The sequence below is a fragment of the Lepidothrix coronata genome, unplaced genomic scaffold (assembly GCF_001604755.1).
Source record: "Lepidothrix coronata isolate B3197 unplaced genomic scaffold, Lepidothrix_coronata-1.0 Scaffold44, whole genome shotgun sequence".
NCBI classification, from domain to species: Eukaryota; Metazoa; Chordata; class Aves; order Passeriformes; family Pipridae; genus Lepidothrix; species Lepidothrix coronata.
The window spans coordinates 2,229,811-2,250,046 of record NW_016690224.1 but is presented as its reverse complement, the minus strand read 5'-3'; the positions used below and the strand labels follow the sequence as shown (position 1 = coordinate 2,250,046).

The window sequence follows — 20,236 nt, the reverse complement described above, 5'->3', positions numbered from 1 at the left end:
TTGTCAAATATATTGCAATGGTTTGATTTCAAAGCTGTCCTTTGTAATGTTTTGAAAAACAACCTAATTACAGTAGAATCTCTGGAATATCATCATAAAGAAATTACTTCTCCAGAGGTAAAATGATACTACTGCTCCTTGCTTCCATACGAAACCATGTTCATCCATAAGAACCTCGTTCTTAGCTGTCCTGGCAAATGTCATTCAAGCAGTTGTTTTTTATCATAAATACAGCAATTATGGGGCATAATGGGGAATAATGCAACAAATGGATATTCATGTAAGCTGGTTTGTAAAATACCAAAGAATATCATTATCAGCTCATCATACTGCTTCAATGGCGAATGTGAATCAAAGTGAATCATTCATTCTACAATAACACTTGTCACTTTGAGCTCTCAGTCTTACTCCAACAAATATCAATATCCTGAGTGACCAAGAATATGCAGTGCAGAATACTCTTCGTTACTATGTCACAAGAAAAATAACTTCCCAGCTGCACAGACCAGACACCACTCAAACCAAACAGCAGCACTATGTCACGTTTCCATCTAATCCTCCTTTACAAGTGCACCAGAGGAAACAGAGACCGTGTTCAAATTCCAAGGAAATACGTGATTTAACTGTGACTCTGCCGTGGCTCATTCCTGACCCCTCGTGTTCTTCCACTTCCCATGCACTGCGATGGGTCTCTCCACCAGAGGGGAGTGTTGGAACGTGCTGCTGAAACAGCGACTCCACGCCCAAAGTCTGTATTTTCTCCAAACGCAACGAAGGCATAACCTTTGTGCACAAGAAATGGTTTGGTTTTACATAATCTGCTGTGATATCTGTGTGGGGCTTAGGAAGACACGACTGTGGTGAGTTTTCCACCTCCGAAACGCAGGTAAAAGCCCCTTCCATGCACCTTCTTGCTACACTTCACACACAGGAGGACCAAGCTCACCTCTGGCTCCCAGGGCACTGCACACCAAACACACCCCGTGGGGCTTTCCAAAGCAACACAGAGGAGTAAAGCACTCAGATCCTACTGAATTCCAGGGGATGCCACACACGGAAGAATTTTCTATTTTCCTGGGGCTGAGTCTTCCTTTCCCACCTTCCTTTCCTGTCTCAGGCTACATTTGGTGAAGTTAAAGGATTATTCTGAGTAACCTCCCAATTACCAACCAAGTTGGAGAATAAGTCATATTTATTCCAGTACAGCACCTGAACAGTTCACTTATCCCAGCACTCCTTCTGACAGCACTTCTCTCCCACATATCCTACCTTGCCAACGACACCTTTACACATTTGCACCATAAGCTGATGGCATGTAACAACTTCTAGGGATTAAATGATAACTGCCAATTCTGTAAATAACCCAAACTCCTCCTGAGATGAAGCCCACGCTAAGAATGGAAAAGAGAAGGGGTCATCAGCCTTTGCATACCTTCCACGAAGTTTTAAGACTAGAACTGAAGAACAAAATGAGCCTGTTTCCAAAACCCCTATTAGGAGAGTTTTTTATAAAATCCTCATAGGTTTGGGTCCTTACTTTTTCTCTACTAGAAAACAAAAAAGAACTCAGTCCCTCTCCTTTTTTATCTTTTCATGTGCTCTCTGGTAAAGGGCTGCAAACAGAGTGAGTAATGACAGAACAGGGCCTCTGCAGAGGGCAGTGCAGCTCCTCACCACACAATATGCTGCCAGAGAGAGAGGACAGGGGAGGGTTGACCTTGGTACAGTCAGAGTGGCAACATCCTTCAGTCTCCCCTTTTCAAGTCCTTTATTTCCCTCATAAAATGTTGGTATTTCATTTATTATGTAGCTTTTGGAACATCCAGACCTTTGTTTTGTTATTTCAGGATAACAGCTGGATGGAGGGTGCTATCTCCCAACACAGATTTATCTGTGGGCTAAAGTCAGGACATCCTTCTGAAACTGAGGGTATCACCCAACAACGTAAGTGGGAATTCACCCCAAAAGCATGTGTATTAGAGACACATCAGACTACCCAAAATGTCAGCTGTGATCCTTCACAGAAACACTTCTCTGTGTGTTGCCTGCAGAAAGAAAATTAAACCCCTCCATTTCTCAGGCTCTGACACGGTTCTGTTTGTCTGCACAATTTTCCAGAAATAAAAATCTGAAATCAAGTCATTTTCAATATCTGAGAAACCAACAGAAAAGCATAATGCTCTAGAGAGTTCTTAAGAGTTCAGGGTGAAAATTCCTCACTTAGGAAGCAAAATGAACAAGCTACATGGCTGATGTTTTGCGTGTGAAGGGTTGGCAGGGAGCAGTGGGATCCCAGGGAGGAGCATCCTCTTGCCACTTCAACTCCCCAGCAAGTGCGTCTCTGCCAGCACACACACTTTCTGTCACAGGCCTTTGCAAGAAGGAAAACAGCTGCATCTCCCTCATCCCTCCCAAAAACCTCCTCCAAGATCACCTACCGTCCCGAAATCCACTCTTCTCTCCTTATAGAAACTGTGGCGGCTCCTCTGAGCAGACACTGAGGAAAAGTCTGTTCCCTCTGTTTTGTCTGAACTCTGCTTGGTCCACTCTTTCCTAGAAGCCTGTAAAATGCAGTTGTGAATGCTGTTAGATATATAGCCATGAACATCCTATGCTTTAATCACAGAATCATTAAGGTTGGAAAAGTTCATCATGTCCAACCTTTGGATTGCATTCACTTGTCACTGTGATAAGGGAATCTCTTGCCTCTCACCAAAGTCACTATCAGCAGTGGAGTTCCACAGACAAAATAATATTTGCTTCATTCAGAAAAAGACAAAAAAACAAAAACAAAGGGAGGTCCAAAAAGATCACTGCTGATAACTTATAAAATAAATAACTTCTTTTCAAGTAAATATAAAATTAGAGAGTTAACAATTTAACATCCCAGGTTCATAGCATTAATAATATAATAAACACATGTTTTAAAGCTTTTTCAAGCTTTCCATGGAAACATCAATAAATATTTATAGACTTACACCAAAAATCTGGTCATTTAATACAACACACATTCCTCAAGAAAACAGAACCCGAAAGGAAATGAACTCTAGTGAAAAGTATGAACCTGCTCCCTTGCTGCAGAGTCACAGCTGGTGCTGAAAAGTGGTACAAGACACAAGAAAGACTTTAATAAATCAAGTTCAGTTTCAGTTACAGGAAACACTTTGATACCATTTGGAAATACCTTTTTATCTTCATGGAAGAACAGTTCTGACGGAGCTGACACCTTGTGTTTCCACCCATGATCCACACTTTCCAGGGGGAAGCTCTGCCTGGACTGATGTAGATCCTTCCTTCCCCTCACTTCCTGCATCAGTGGTAGACTGTCTCTTCCTTGGCGGCATTTTTCCGAGTAGGATCGTCTCAAATCCGGGGGTGCCGTTCCAAAACCAGATGTGTAGCTCCTCCAATCAGTTTTAATCTTCACGCTGGAAGAGTCGCCCTCACACGTCGCCTTATTTGCGTTGTCTTTGCTCCTCACTGTGGAGCTCCTCACTACGTTTTTGCTCCAGTCACCCTCTGGAGACACCTCCAGGAACTGTTCTTTTGTCACCAACCTCTTCTGTAAAAGCCCATCATCTGCCTTTATGGACAACTTGGAAGCAAAACTGGCTTCCAGCCTCTGGTCTGTCCCCACTATGTTTACAGGCTGTACCTTCTCAATTACGAATTTTGGACTCTGATTCCTGGAGGTTAAATTCACTTCCTCGTCCTCATCAACGATGAAAGTTTTCTTCCTACTGAATTCCACAGGTGAATTTACAAACTTCTCTGAGAAGAAGATGCTGGGGTTTCCCCAGTAAGGAGGGCTGAACTTTCTGTCTTTGGACTTCAGCTTATCAAAGTCAGGGCTACGTAATTCCAGTTTCTCTTTGCTCTTTTCATTTAGAATTAGTTTCTCTGGCCTGTGCTGCTCTTCTACACACTCACCTGGTTTGTTATTAACAGAAGAGTGATCTGATCTACTCTTCCACTCGTTCCAGCTGTAGGAAAGACTCGTCCTATCAGACACATTTCTTTTGTTCTTTGATTTCTCCCTACTCAATGAGCTGAGATCTTCAGAAAGCTTATCTTGAACTTTACTGGCCTTGGCTGACTCTTCTTTGTATTCTGCCATAAGTGCATCGATATCAAGAATTTGGGATCTGTAACTATCCTCAGCCCTCCTGACAGGTAAATCAGGATTATTTTCACTCCTTTTCTGGGGGCCTGGTTCAGTGTCTTTACGTACCTGTGCTGAACATGGGGGGGACCGGGGTTCATGGGAAGAGGAGACTTTCCTTCTGCTACTTTTGAGATCAATTTGAACTGTGTTTTCCAGGTTCTGTTTTAACAGGAAAGCATCGACATCTATAATTTTCTCTTTAGAATGATCCAGACCTTTTTCATGATGCTGTTGGTTATCCTTCCGAGACACATGAAAATTGCCAAATGCAACGTTTTTGGATAAAACAGCATCTTTGTTGTCTTCCTTGACCCAATCCTTGCTAATATGTACTTCCCGGGAGTCCTCTCTACAAGTTGCACTCATCCCATTTTTATTTGGTTGCTGCAATACAGGTTTGGACCTTCCTGGAAAAACAGGGTCCAGATTAATTGCTGCTCCCCCACTTGAACTGGAAACTGTATTAATTTCACTTGCACTGGGAGCACCAACAAAGCTTTTCTCTTTTTTGATACCAGGAATCTGATAAGTCACTGCAAAAAAAGTTGCCTTTGGCTCGAAGACAGAACTCTGATGTTTCAAGTAATCATCAGAACTGCCAAGAACAGCCTGGTTTGCCTCACTCCCTTCCAGCCCTTCTTTGATATTTTTGTTTCTCTTTTTAAGTGAATCCTCATCCAACTGCAATAAATCTGTCCGACTCAGCCTCTTGATATTTTCAGGAGTGAGTCGCACAACTTCTTCTGCCTTGGCCGACTCCTGAGGCAAGGTCCTCCTCCTCCACCTTTCAGAAATCTTCAAGTCAGAAACGCTACTTCTGCTTCTCCTGACTTTCTCTTCTGGATCTGTTACTCTGAGTTTTTCACTGTTTTCAGGAGCTGCACTAGCCAAGCTAAAGTCTCGCTCTTTGAAATTAAAGTCCAGACTTTTCCTTAACCCAAAGGCCCCAGATTCCTCTTTATTTATGGTTTGTACTTGTGCATTAGGATGGTGGCTAGTGGAAGGTTTAAAAAATTGTCCACCCGAAAGCCCTGAGGAAGAATGGGCCCCGTGTTTACTCACACTTGTTGAAACAACTTCACGATCCAGGTTAGTTCTGAATTCATAAATGTCTGTCCCACCTGCCCGAAAACTCCTTTTCTCAGAAGAGCATTTCACCACATTAGACTTCTCTGGTTTATCTATGGAAGAGACTTCACTCTTATCACTTCTAATTTCAGAATGTAGCTTGTTTACTTTCTCATTAATTCCCAAAACTTTACTTTTGTTTGTGGAATAAGGTATTTTCTCGGTTACTATTAACAGTGAATCAGGTTCTGTTTTATCAGAGTCCTTTTTCTGTTCAGGTAAAGTGCATTCACTGGAGAGAAAATCATTAGGTTCTCTCAACACAGCCTTGCTTGTAAGAACTTTTACCTCTCTAGCTTCTGAAATAACAGTATCTTCTTTCAAGTAGAGAGTGTGACTACTTGCCCTCACTGACTGCCCCGTGTGTCCAACATCCTCATCAGTTTTATTCTCTTTCACAGATGATTTTCTAGCTCTGAGTGTCATGGCCTTTTTCTCAGGAGCCATTGTGATGGCTTCACTAAGAGCCCTTTCCCCACACGTCTGAAAGACTTCATACCTGGGCTCTATCCGTTGGTAAATTAGAGGCTCTTCTGCATTTTTAGCAGTGGGTTTTTCACTTTTCTCAACCGAAGATTTTTCTAAGAGAATCATTTTCTTGTCTTCGCTTGAACAAGCTGGTTTGCCACTTTTCTCTACATCTGCTGTGTGTTTGGATGAATCAGATGGCTTGTAATGCTCCTTCTTTGCAGTGGTAGTTTCCTCCCCTTCTCCCATCCACGATCGTCTGCTGGGCCCCAAAACCACCACGTCTTGCTTTGCCTCAGGCTCCTGGTTCCTCTTCAGTGCAGCATCAGCCCCAGAGTGCTCAACAGCAACGCTGTGTCTCTGCACATTGTGCTCAAACATGGTGGCTCGGACAGTTTTAATGAAGGGCTTTTCCAGAAGTGCTGGGTTTAATTTTTTTTCAAAACTGCTTGTGAACAAGACAGAACTTTCACTTTGCTGAGAGAAATGCTGAGCATCCCCAAGGAAGCTTCCTTTCCTCTCTAGCTGATCAGGTGCATTGGTTATCTTTGAAATGTGCCGGGATTTCCAAGGCTTCTCAGGAACATGTGCTTCTGTGAAATCTGTGCCTTGTGCAACCTTCAGCTCCTTACTCTGGAATGAGAAAATCCAACAGTTAAGAGAGTTTATTCAAAGATGTGCAATAAAGTTTATTGTAAAACTTACTTGCACCTACTCTGTGCAACACAGGGAATCAAAGAACACTGGAGGTCTTACAAGAGTTCAATGTTCTTTTCAAGTTTAAAATTTAAAACTTGGAGTTGACTCCAGATTCTCTTAAAAAAAGCTGAAGAATGTCAGAAAATTAACACTGAAGACATTTATAAAGATTTCTAAGTCTGACCTATATTATTCTAGGAATTCAGGGGAATTCTTTTAATCCTACTTTCTTGTCTTCCATTAATGAAAGATTTCTTTTTAAAAAAAATTGCTCTTCTTGAAAATATCACTAAGCTACAGAAACTTTGCACCTGTAGCTCATAGTTTCCTTACCATATATTCTATCTTAGACAGGAAAAAAGCACAGTCACGGGAACTCACAACAAAACAATCTTAAACTACTTTAAATCTCCTCTGCTAAGAAGTGTCAGCAGAGAAGTTGTGTTTTGAAACACCGAGGTGTTGCTTAGAAACAAAGAGAGCCTAAAGCTTCCACAGCAAATCATCAATTTCCCTGGAACACTCTGTTGTCTAAACTGCTCAAGTTATTGTTGTTGAGGAGACTGACACGCAAGGTCCAGGCTGTGATTAATCAGGAGCTGTGACTCGGATGTAGGAATGCCCAATCCTAATGCTCTGCTTGGAGAAAACAAAGAAAAATCACAGCACAAACCCAGCACAGCCACAGGTGATTCACTGCGTGGTTTCACGTGTTAGAATTCTTTAAGAATAGTACATAAAATCCTTCTCCCTCCATACCATTGTGCACAATGAACTTTACCAGCTCAGCAAACATGATGCTCCTGTACTTTATTGGTGTGTCCTAAAGACAGACTCACACCAGTAAACCCACTGGGATTGTGTCAGCAATAAAACTCTCAATACCCATTTAAAAGTCACACAGAACAGGAGAGCACTCACTGCCCTCCCAGTGCAATCCCAGATGGAGCCCACTCGCTGTGCTGCTTCCTTACTTTTGGATTTTCCTGCGTTTCATGGATAGGGTCAGTTCTGGCTTCAGCAGGTTTATCAGGCTTTGCTTCACTGCTTGATGTTGGACTTGAAAACCTAAAGCAAAAAACTTGTATTACTTCTTTAGTCCAGTTACTCAGTGAGCAGGTTCACTGCTCACCAAAGCAGACTGGCAGAAATTCTCCAACAAGTTTAATTTCTTAAAGGGGAAACATCACTGTTTCATAGAAAGTTACTGTATTTGCTGGTTTAATTGTATCTAGACCGAAGGATTGTTGCTTCCCAAAAAGCTGTTAGTTATGCAGCCTATGTTATAGTAGAAAATTCAGAGACACATAATGAACTATAGCACCTCTTGTTGACAAGGTGGTGATCAGTCAAGGGTTGGACTTGATGATCTTGGAGGTCTTTTCCAACCTCAATGATTCTGTGAAAAGAGATGTTAATCTCATGCCTCAGTTAAATTTATTTATTTTGATCCCAACAGTGAAATCAGACTCCTGCCTGCCTGAAATCCTGACTCCCCATAGCGCTGTCAGGAGGACCATTCTTTTGCCTTCTTCCCAGTCCATGAGCTCGCAGTCCACAGGCTCACCTCAAGATTGTAAAATGCAGGAAATGTTAATCATGGATCTACAGTTACAGCTGCATGCAAAGGCCACAATATCAGCAGATTTATTTATTTCTTTTAGTTGTCAGAGCATACTTCGTTAATTTTTCTCTCTTTTCGGGTACGAAAAGGCAGGAAAGGGGCTCAAGAATAACAGCAGAAAGAACTACATTCAGCGGAAGCCAAACGATCAGTTATTTTACTGGACTGAGAGAGCAAGTTTTACTGAACGACACGAAGTTAAGAGGATCAAACAGAACTTCTCTGCAACTTACAGCTTTGTGAGGTCCGCGGAGAGCGGCCGTGACTGCGGTGACCTGCGCAGGTTCCCCGCCTTAACGTCGGTGTTTTCTGCTGTCAGCTCCTTGATTCTCTGCTGGATGGTCACACACCTGTTCTCCTTCTCGGCGCCTGCTGGGAGAAGCTCCGTATCCACTGTGGGACTGGGATTTTCTGAAGTAAACAAACTAATGTGTTTTTTGACACTTCCTCTTAAGATATTACTCTCTTTTTCCGAGGAAGCTGCAGGGCTTTCACAGCCTAGAAACGTGTACGTTTCCTTCTGATCTGCCCTTTTCCCCCCCTTATTAGTTTTGCTTTCACTGGTTGTTTCAGGGCTCCTTTCAGAACTGTGCAAGTTAGTAGTTGTTTCTGGGTTTGTCTCAATTTGTTCACTTTTAGATTTAAGTTTTGTTTCCCACATGTATTTCCCGTTGTTTAGGATGCCAATGTCCTGACTACTGCATTTCAAATTTGTTTTAGAACTGCTTTTATTAAATTCAGTTTCTTCGGATTTTGGCCCCATTTCAGACTGATCATGACAACCCACATCAGTAAAAGTAATTATGGATAAGTTTTCCTTGCTTTCATGGGATGAAGAAGTCTTCTTGCAAGAAGAAAGATCTTTATGTTCAAACTTGGCTGTCAGGTCCATGGACAAAGGCCTTGGTTTTCTAACCCCAGATTTCTCTGGGGGAGATTTTTCCTCAGAAGCTTCCACAGCGTGATGCTTTTGATCTCGTAAGGATTCCAGAAAAATAGCAGACACTGGTCTATGTTTTGCCCTTTGCTGGACATCAATAGAGAAATCAACTTTATTGTTGAGATTATTTGCATCATCACTGTTTTTCTCCCCTGGGTGAACTTCACGAGCATCTTTTTTTTCCCCAGTTTTGAGGGAGTTCCAAGAGACAGGTCTGAGACTGGAGGAAAATGACATCTGCCTATGGATAGATCCTTCAGGGTTCCTGGATGTCTCGGATGGTTTCTCCAGCTTCACACTGCACTGAAGGTCCTTTGTCTGCAGAGCAGCAAATCCTCTGCGGTCCTGAGCCCTCTTCTCCTGGGCCAGGCTGACCTTGGCCTGCTCTGGCCCCGCTGGCTCGAACAGAATGACCGTGTTGGCACTGGGCCCAGTGTAGAAAGTCATGTTTGTGACCACGTCACTGTCAGCCTGATTTTCAGTTTCGATCACCTTCTGATCTACTAACGGAGGAACATTTCCACTGAACACCTTCACAGATGACGTCTCCTCAGTGGCCTTTCTGATCCGACTGCTGGATCTGAAAGCTGGGACAGGGGGTTTAACATTTCCAAAAGCCTCTGGAGGCTTCTCTTTAGAAAAGGGCTTTGGGAAAAGTCTCGGCCTCGATCCCAGCGACGGCATCGTTGCGGATCTCAAGGAACTCCCAAACTTCTTGTTCTCTTCGAGAGTCAGGGATGCTGAAGCCTCCTTGGCCTTGTTGCTCGCATCCGAAAGCACGCTGACATACACACGCTGCGCCTTGTCCTCGCTCCGGAGCTCAGTCAGGTCAGGGACTGCCGTCAAAGACGCCAAAGGAGAACTTATTTCTACTCTCGTTGCCATAGCTGGAATTACACATCCAACAGAACTGAAAAACTCCAACAAGGAAAAAGAATCTGAAAAAAAAAAATAAAAAATAAAAAATGCAAGTATTGATGCAGAGTCAGCATGAAGATCAAATATCATCATTCTCATTTAAATTCAAGAGGAAGCAAACTCATATCAAGGTGCCTTTCAGAGATGCTGTTTCTAGAGTGTATCACACTGAAAGACATAGTGTTCCTTTTCCTTTAAAAAACAGCAAGAAACATCATTATTCACTGATTTGGCCCAACAACCAAATACATCACAAATCCTGCAAGAGCCTCTGCACAGCACTGAGGTCCCATTGGTGGAGCACATTTTAAAGGCCGAGACACTTAGAAATAAATGAATTCATTTATTTTTTTGAAGCAGAGGTCTCAAAAGAACTTGGGGACTCCCCATCCCTGAAAGTGTTTAAGGACATGTTGGATGGAGCTTTGAGCAATCTGGAAGGTGGAAGGTGTCCCTGCTCATGGCAGGATTTGAACAGTATGAGATTTAAGGTTCCTTCCAGCCCAAATCATTCCAAGATTCCACACTGATGTACAAATGTCAACTCTTCTTTACAACAGAAGCAGCCGTCCAGGTGCATTGAGTGTATACTTTCAAACTGCCAAAAATATCAGGATTAGTGTGACTGAAGGTGTTATTTGTTATCTAATAGCCAAGGCCCAGAACTAAACGATGCAAATAAACATAATCCTACAAATCCCCACTCTCCCACTTACCATAATTTGCATTTGCTGCTGCAACCAACCCATGGAGCCCGAATCCTTTCTCATAGTGACAAGAGCTCTGTCACATTAAGGACAGGAAAGGTAATCACTGCAGAGACACTGCCCAGCCCTCACCTGCAAATAAACAGAGTTCAGAGTCGGGTGTGGCACATACCCAGACCTACACAGGTAATGCCATGGAGACAAAAATCCAGAGTATTTTAAAGAAAAAAAAAGCTGGTTCCCAAGCATAAAGTCACCTGATGGAACTGTATAAAGCAGAAAAATGTTTATTTTTCAAACAGTTATTAAAGAACCAACAAGAAAATACCACTAAAATGTGTAACAGATAGGTGAAGGGAGAATAACTCAGGCTGCACAGCAGACATGCTAAATGTGAACACAGTTAAAACCACATTTCAGAGAGACTGCTTGCAAATCCAAGTGCTGCCAATCACTGGTTAAAACAGAGCTCTGCATTACTATAATCTCAATTACTGTAATTTACTTTCTATTGCAAAGCTCCTTTCTGGGACAGCAGTCTGTGAGGTGCTACCTGAGCAGCTGACCTGCAAACGGCTGATTTTCCATCAAAATGGGACTTTTACCATGACAAAGCAATTTTCTCCAATATCTTGCCAGCAAACACAGGAGAAGAGCTTTGGCTCTAATTAAATTCTTACTGCAGAGTTGAGGGAAAACCTGAAGTAATTAGAATTTCAGCTATAAGAAGTAACCTGAATTTTCCTAATGAAAAATATATTTAAATTTGTAGCAGATGCAGGTGGCTAGGTAAGGTTAGATGATTTTTTTCCTTTAAAAGATGCATATTCTTCATTTTTAGGAAACTTATGCAGTATTTTGTAGGCAGGGGCTCAATTTTAGGTTGCTACCCTTTTGTCTCTTTTGGGCAGCCTTTGCAAGGGCACTTTAGGACACTTCTCACCAGCCTTATTTTGGTGTGAATTTACCATATAAATATACTTATTTGTAGATTCTGTATGGAGCTCCCTCTGTGTGATTATTAAAGACCCCAACCAGGATCTTGCCTTCCTGGGTCTGCAGTCTGCAGAAATGGTTATTTCACCTTCAGCTTCCCTTGACCAGACTTAGCCCACACTGGCACTGAAATGCAGGGATTTATTTTTGTCCCTGTTTGTGCTCCCTCTCTCAGGCAGGCAAATGAACTCTGCTCACCTCGCCCGTTCCCTTTCATCTTCCAATCCACTTGGAGTTCTGTCTCAACCACTTATCCCCGATGCCATCCCTGACCTTGCCATTCTGAAATAGCCACTAACCCAAGCAGCTTATCCACATCAATCTGTCCCTTCCACAGTCTCACAGATCTTCATGGAATCTTCCTCCCTCTCCCACTCCTTATTCTAAGAAATGCCACCAAAATCCGATTAAAACGCTCTCGCATTCCAAGGATGCAAAGGTTTGGGAGGTGCTCTGAAGGGAACAGAATCGTTGCTGGGAAGAGGGCGATGCTCACAGGCAATACTGCAAAGGGAAAAATCCAGCTGTAGAAACAGCATCTGTCTTGCAGTACCTGAGAATAAGTTCCCTCCTATCATTCTGTAGTTCCTTTTCTTTGGAATAGAAGAAGGGAGCACAGAGCTTCTTAAATGGACTAAAACTTGATCCTCAACGGAACGCGGGGCAGTGAATATACAATGAGAGAACTAATCCTGGCTAACAGTGTGCAACACTTCTCCAGCCAACATTCCTAACCCACAATTTACCCCTTCCTAAGTTTCATCACACTCCAACTTTACAGGACCTCATTTTTCCCTACATAATCTACCGAAGTCAGTTGCCAGGTTTTAAATTCAGATACCCTGTAACAGATACAGGGCCCAGAGCAGACAAGTATTCGAAAAAGAACAAAATATTTGGGGGAAAAAAAATAATCACTCAACTTTGAAAACTAAAAGGCTCCTGTGATTCAAAAAGTACATTTGATAAAGAGGAATCATGTTATCAATGCCACATATAATATACATTGGACATTGTGTCTTGCTTTTGAAGCATCTCAGTTTAGACAAACCTACTTCTCTCTAATAAAATATCTCTAGTTAAGCTGGCAATGTACAAAACTTTGGGCAATTTAAAAAGATCAACCGTAAACTTAATTGCAGGAGGATTTCAGATGCTATTAATATTTAGTAATACTACTGTAATCGTACTACTACAGTTGTAAATCCCTCATCGTCAGCTACAACCTGTTGTTCCCTTCCCTGACCTCCTCCGCCCGGGGACAGTGGGCCAAGCTGCCCTTGCTGCCATGTCCTGCTGCCCCTCTGTCCCCTGCTTGTCCCCATCCCGTGTGCCAGAGCCCCCAAACCCCTTTGTCCCAGGTTCTGGGCACTGTTTCTCTTTGTGCTGCCCAAGCTGTGCCCTCGCTCCCCTCAGCTGTGCTGGGGCATGTTCTGTGTACACAAATCAAATTATAAATGGCACTGAAATTCTTTCTGAAATACTTCCTGTTTTAAAAGAAACTCCGGCACATCAAGGCATGGCTCTTCTCTGCTGCTCCTCTTCCTCAGCTTCCAAACACCTGCAACTGGGATTTTTCCTGGGCCAAGCTGAGCCTCCACAGGGTTTTATAGAGATGCATAGTCAAATACTGCTCCAGGCTCCTCCAAGCCTTCAAATCTTAATGCCCTGAGGTGTTGTTTGTATTTTTAATTAAAAGATCTATCATTACAAAGGATATTAACATTCTTAATTAGAAATCAAAATGGATTATTCACTTCACAGGGTTATTTTTGTAAAAAATCACACGGGAAGGGCTTTACTCAAAACACACCCTTGTTGCTGGCACTTGCCCACCCTCCACACACAACTATTATTTACATCACTTCTAATTCCTTTAAGCCTATTAAGGCAACAGCAGAAGCCTGCAGATAATTTTTCCACCATGAATCACGTGATTATTGACAACTTCCTTGCTCATAAATAAGAACGTTTTAAATGACACAAAGCAAAATCATCTATAATCTGCCCCTGAACCTCACAGCAAATAAACAAGTCCATCTGTCTTCTCTAAGGATGGAAAGCATAAAAATTGCACAGAGAAAATCTCTCTGCTATTAAAAAAACCGAAACACACAAAACCCCAAAAAAACCATCAAAAATCCAGTTTATTACATGGAAACCGTGCAGAAAGCCTGGCTCCAACAGTGAATATCCATGGCTGTTTGCACTAAGAATACTCCATAGAAAATTACCAAACACAAAGTTTTTCTTCTTTAGACACAACTTTATCAGCAAATCTGCTTCCACTGTACAAAACTTGCTCCCTTATTGTGTAAATACAGGAAGAGATTTGTATAACTACAGCTATTAACAGCTCCTGAAAAAAAGAGTTTTGCCCATGACTATGGTTGGGAGGTTGAAACTGGGTGGTCTGTCATGTTCCTTCCAACTCAAACTACTCTGCAATTCCAGGAGTCTTCCATATTCCCCTGCCCTACAGGTTTTCCCTGGCATGAGCCACAGGAGCTACTGGGAACAGATGACCATAAACCAAGGTTTATTTCATCCCTCCTACAAAAGGGATGCCCCGCTGTTGTAAATGATTCAGTCTTTAAAAGCTGTTTTCTTCTCTCTTTTCTCCTTCCTGTCCTCACTGCCCATACCCTCGGATCAGTCCACAGCAGTCCCTGTCAGTTCTCCAAAGCAATCCTCCTGCTGCTGGTTCCTACACTTGGAGAGATGCTGATGGGATCTGCTCTGCTAATTCTTATTTAATCCAATCACTTACTGGGCACGTACGAAGAACAGAATAACTTGACCACGAGTGTGAGCACTGACAAGAGCATGACTTACTACAGCACAGTCAAAATAATAAAAGGCGGGGGGAAGCCTTTTCTGAAACTTTTATAACCAAGAAAATCATGTAAGTAATTCAGTAAAAACCAGGCCTGTTCTATTCTTGGGCTTAAGCCTGATTCACATTATTATTCACTGCAATGGGATCCATCAGTTGTATTTAAGAGGACATTCGAGGTCTCTCAGAGAGAAAGATTAACAAGAATACTGTCATACTGGCTCTAATTCTTAAAAATATCCCCAGAAAAATTCATTCACAAAGTAAAAACAAAATGCATTCAAGTTATCTTTTCCCAGATTCACAGTCAGAAACTCAGTTTCGCTTCTCAGTAATCAAAGCCTGGAAGTTGAGAACTAAAACTACATATCCCAAATCTTGCAAGCCAGATATAACCTGCAAAGCCCCATAGACCATTAATATTAAAATTCCAAAGCACTGCAAAATTTAAAACCTCCTTTCTCCATTCCCCAAGTGCAGGTCTCTTGGAAGCCTCTAGTGCTTTTCTTTTTTTAAAAAAGACACTGTTCTTTTGGACATTACAGTCCAATCCCAGCCCAGGGATGAAATTCTCCACTCTGACATTTCCTCCCACTGAGAAAAGATTAGTTTGGTTAAATGAAGTGTCCATCCTATAAATAGCAGCATTTACAAGCATTTACAAGCACTTGTAAACCTCTAATTGCTCCTGCCAGTACAATTGCATAACAATCATCATCACCTGCCAGAGCTTCACCCAGATCCAGCTGCACTGAAGAACCAAAATATTTTCAACAACGCTTTCCATTAAGTGCTGCCATCTCAGTACCAGGGTGAGAACTTTACACCCTGTATTTTAATCTGCATGCTGCAAAGGTCAAGCAGTTAAAAAGGGTAACAAATTATAGAGCTGAAGCTTCAGTAATTCAAACTGGCCCCACAGGGGCCACAACATTTGCTTATTAAAGCAAAAAATTCAGTATTAAAAACACTGGCTTGTTCATGTAATGGTCAACACGAATCTAAGCACATTCCTGATGCAGGAGGACAATGAGCTGAGACAGAAAAACACCGTGAGGGTGATGAGGCACCACCACAGGTTGCCCAGAGAAGCTGTGGCTGCCCCATCCCTGGAAGTGTCCAAGGCCAGACTGGATGGGGCTTGGAACAACCTGGTCTAGTGGAAGGTGTCCCTGCCCATGGCAGGGGGTGGAACGGGATAGCCTTTAAGGTCCCTCCCAACCCAAACCTGTCTGGGATTCTATGATTAATTTAAGATAAAACACAATTCAACAGCAAAATGCAACTGTGTGTAATCGAGACAAAACACACCACGACGGCTGCGGGGCACAGGGAGTCATCCTCCGTATTTCCTTGAATTTGTGAGGCAGAGATGAGTCTGCAAGGAATGACTTGGAAAAAAAATTATATGTAATAGTCTGCTTCCACAGTGTCAGCCACTGCTATTTTCATAACAATGTCTGTGTCACTTACGAAACGTAACCAAACAGGATCAATGCAACAAAAGGGGCCAATCGCTCCAGTTATGTCTGGAAAGCAGTTTCAGAATGTCAGCCTTTAAAAAGGTCCACTTCGCGACCATAGATTTATTATTGATTACCCATTTTTTGGGTTTTGAGATCCAAAAATTTCTGCACTCTAAGTTTTGGGGGCAATGACCACCATTCTATAGAAAACTCAGGGCAACTAATTCTCTGCCGAGATCCGCCTCACCCAAGCCTGACTCTTGGCTGAAGATTTCCTCTTTGTACACCATGTTCTCCTCAACAGAGACTCCCTCAAGAGCACAGGGAATAACAGCACACTTGGCATTTCCTTCAACCTGCACAACTGCCTCATTACATCCCATTCCTCCATAATTTCCTTCTCTATAACCCTCTCATTGACAGTTTCACAGGAAACTCTTTTGCTTTCCCAGTTTTACAGAGGGTTTAATTTGTTTGAAAGTCTCCTGAGTCCGAGCTAGAACAAACCCCAACCAAAGGAAAAATGCTTTGAAATGTTGGTGAATCACCATTTTTTGGTACCAGAAGCTGCATATCCTCACCCTCCCACGTGAATCATCTCTTACTTCCAGCCAGCATTCCACATGAGGGATTCCACCCGGCTCATTAGTGGGTGGGTATTTTCAGAAAGTCCAATTCTTCTGGCAGTTGAAATAGGGAATAAAAGCAAAATCTTGATTTCTGCCAGCAGAGGATGACATTCTGCAGGACAACATGAATTATGGGATAAGACTGAAGTGAGGCTAAAAGTGGGTTTGTGCGGAAGGTCGGTATTCCCAGCAGGCCTCTGAGTGCTGTTTTGTTTGCTCCAGTCATCAAACCTTTGCTTTTGTGGTCAGCTGCAAGTCCTGCTAATGTTCTTTTACGTTTTATCCTTGTAAATGCATTTCACCCACAAACAAGACCTGCAAATAACCTCCCCATGCAGTTCAAGAGGAAAAAAAGACGTTCCAGAAACAACTGCATTGCGTGCCAGATGAAATATTAATGACCAGGTTTGGCTACAAGCAAGAAAAACTGAAAAAAGATAAAGAAGTCAAATTAAGGCTCTTCCAGGAAGATGTTTGGTCGTTTCAAGGAGAACTTTATTCTATCTGCAGCCCCCAAAGGTCAACAGGGTCACGTCCTAGACACATCGCAGGGTGGAGACTTCAATTTGCAACCTGACAAATTTCTCCTAAAACCTTTTCAGAATCATCATAAAACTTTCTCCTGGTTAATTTTAACGTGGTCTTCTTGTTGCAGGAAGCTGAACTTCACTTTTAACTGTATGTAAAATAAATTTTGATTAGAGTAAGTTTTTCTGCACAGATTCTGAAAGAACTGGGTTAAATCCCTGGCTGTGTCTTTTTCATATTCTTATGCTGCATATCCTGAACACAATGGCATTAATCACACACTATTTTATTTATATCTCCTTTGAGTGTACGGTCTCCATGACCTTGCTTTAGAAAGGTGAAGCTTGGCTCATTATTGTTTGAGAAATACATCAGGAGCTATTGATCCCTCTGACCTCTGGAAAGTGGTGCTTTCCCAAAGCCCCCAGAGTTGAGGCAGGGCTGTGTTTCTCCAGAGGCTCCACCTTTGGGTGGGAATACTCTCATTTGGCAGGACACCATGGACACAGCTGAAGGAGAGCAAGGAGATAGATGAGCCAGCTGCAGCACAGACAGAAATATGGGATTGAAAAACAACTCTGGTATTCTTCTCTTTGATACTCCCCTACACAATACCATGCTTGGTACCATGTTTCAGCAGTAAAGGGAGCTTAGAGACCACCCACACCTGGAAATATTGACTGTAACTGTGCATATTTCCCGTCCTCTTGGCAGCAAGGGAAGACTAAGGAAAACTGTCTCCAGTCTTGGGGCTGACAGAACATGGATATCACCACTGGATTTTCTGTTTCACCCACTGTACTCGCTGCCTTCAGAGCTACCAGCTGCTGTAAATGCTTTAAAAGCAGCAATGATATGACTGGGACAGCTTCCTCCTCAAACACTGGTGAAAACTACATGGACACTGACATCAGGACTACTGCATGGAGCAAAGGTGAAGTTAAAATGCCCATCAGAACACCCTGCAGTGAAAGCCCTTGCTGAGCCTGACAGCCAGTGTGGAACCAGGCAAAGCCCACGAGAACGGGAGGAGGTGCAGCACTCCCACGGGAGATGGGGCTTGGCTGACCCGACAAGGAATGCAAGTCAAAGGATAGAGTGAAGCAGATCCGTGGGCTTTGGTTTATTAAAAAAAAAAAATCCACCTACTCATTACAAAAATAGGCAAGTGCCTTCACAGCACTGTGAAGCTTCAGAAATAAACCTTAGCCATGGCCCTCTGCCCCCGGGCAGGAATCGGGGGAAGGAATCGTTTCATATAAACCAAGCCTCTGAAGGTCACTGTACCACAGAAATAGCATGAGGTGAGATGACATTTCCTGCTTGCCTTCATGCCCAGCAGGTGCTTTTGTGTCAGAAGGACAAAGCCCGTAATCCTCTGATCTGCCTCCTCAAATTCTAACAGGATTTCCAGCACTGGAAAACACATTTGTGGCCTGGTACAGTAAACCAGCTTCAGAAAGTACAAGCTCAAGCTGGTCTGTGATTGATGTGGAGTTGCCAAGACTAATTTATAAATGCTGAGCCTTTATACATTCATCTGAATGATAAAAAAGGAATTAAGGTATTGCCATACAGAGAGAAAAACAAAGCAGTTTCATCCAGACTTTAAGAAAACCTGAGGCTACTGGCCTTGCAGCACTACCCTGAACACAGTGAGAGATCACTTCAACAGTTTAACCATCTGGAGAAAAACCAAACTCATAAAAGTGGAGGACAAAGGAAACAGAGTGACAGAAGACCAGAATCATGACAGATTAAAAATGATGTGTGTATATATAACTAGCAACTGACATCTGTATGTGAGGTCTAAGCTTTAAGATTCATTTGCTTCTGCAAAAAAAAAAGAAAGCAGATTTACAGTGCATTAGTTTTATACCTGACTTGTCTTGACAGATTTGGAAGCTGCACAATTGCCAGTGAAAGACTCATTCACAAAGAGCACGTGCCACCTACAGATAAAACACTCCGAGCAGAGATGCTGCCATAGATTACAGTGCTCCTGGGCTTTCACCTGGATAGAAAGAAATCACAGATCACTGACTGGCTCAGGTTGGAAGGGACCACAGTGGGTCATCTGGTCCCACCTCCCTGCTCCAGCAGGGTCATCCCACAGCACATGGCACGGTTCTGGAATAACTCCAGTGAGGGACACTCCACAACCTCTCTGGGAAAACTGTCATTGCATATTCTCAATACGAACATTTATATTCTGCATCAGCTCTCACAGATCTACCATCATATGTCTTCTCTGATGGCTGATTTTCCACTTGCTATTTTAAAAAAATCATATGCAAAAAGCTCTGTGTTCAACAGCTTTGGATTTGGCTGCTAATGACACGTTTTCTGTCAATACAGACAATATTGTCTCACAGCATTTTCTCCATTCAGTCCACCCGTCTACCTTTCAGATATTTGATTAGTCATAGCAGAAACATGTAGTCAAGCTCAGTCAACAAGCAACTACACTCAAGCCCAAAATACTCGTACCAGGCACTACTCTAGAAATGAACTGCAGCATCACGGGAGAAAGACACTGATAAACAGAGGGTTGGATGAGGTGATTCCCAGGAACAGATTATTCTGTTCCATGAACGAATCAACAATTTCAAAGCCTACTCCTCTAAGGCATAGCTAACTCTGTGCTAAAGATCAAGCCTGCTTGAAGGTGCACCCCAGCAGTACAGACCTGAGGAGATAATGATATCTCACTGTTACTGGTGGAGAAGAGAAGCACTATGACAACAGACTGGCAGACCTGGCATTAGTAAACAACACAACTGCATCTCCCAGGCAGGACCTTCATCCCAAGCCCGGGTCTGCAGGCACAGGGCTGACGGGCACTGTCAAGGCAAACCCAGCTCCCCACAAGCTTCTTTTGTGTGCCAGCAGAAGTGGATCCCAACATTGCTCTCTCGGATGTGTGAACACAGACGAGATTTTATGATGGACTATTTTTAACATGTCATCCCCATAATCCAAAAATATTTGAGGCAAAATGAGAGGAATAGTAGAACTGAAATTGGACTAGGGCTTACATGTCACTGGCGTCAACTCTGGGGGAAACTTCCCAGTGCCCTCATCAACAGCTGGACCACACTGAAAATCCAACCTCAGTCCCAGGTCCAGTTG

The 20,236-nt window shown here is 42.8% G+C and overlaps 1 protein-coding gene across 6 annotated transcripts in view; it reads right to left on the bottom strand.

Annotated features, from left to right (window-relative positions):
- The window catches only part of KIAA1671 (KIAA1671 ortholog), a 71,132-nt gene that overhangs the window by 38,738 nt on the left and 12,158 nt on the right, over positions 1–20,236 (bottom strand). For 4 of the 6 annotated variants that reach the window (XM_017814312.1, XM_017814309.1, XM_017814314.1 and 1 more), the window contains 5 exons: positions 10,659–10,781; positions 8,318–9,962; positions 7,435–7,528; positions 3,185–6,394; positions 2,439–2,561 (listed from right to left, as the gene is read on the bottom strand). In XM_017814312.1, coding sequence (XP_017669801.1) covers positions 2,439–2,561; positions 3,185–6,394; positions 7,435–7,528; positions 8,318–9,909 — 5,019 coding nt within the window. In that variant the 5' untranslated portion in view covers positions 9,910–9,962; positions 10,659–10,781. Of the gene's footprint in view, positions 1–2,438; positions 2,562–3,184; positions 6,395–7,434; positions 7,529–8,317; positions 9,963–10,658; positions 10,782–18,983; positions 19,119–20,236 lie in introns of all 6 variants that reach the window. The other 2 variants (XM_017814310.1, XM_017814311.1) reach the window with 1 other exon arrangement.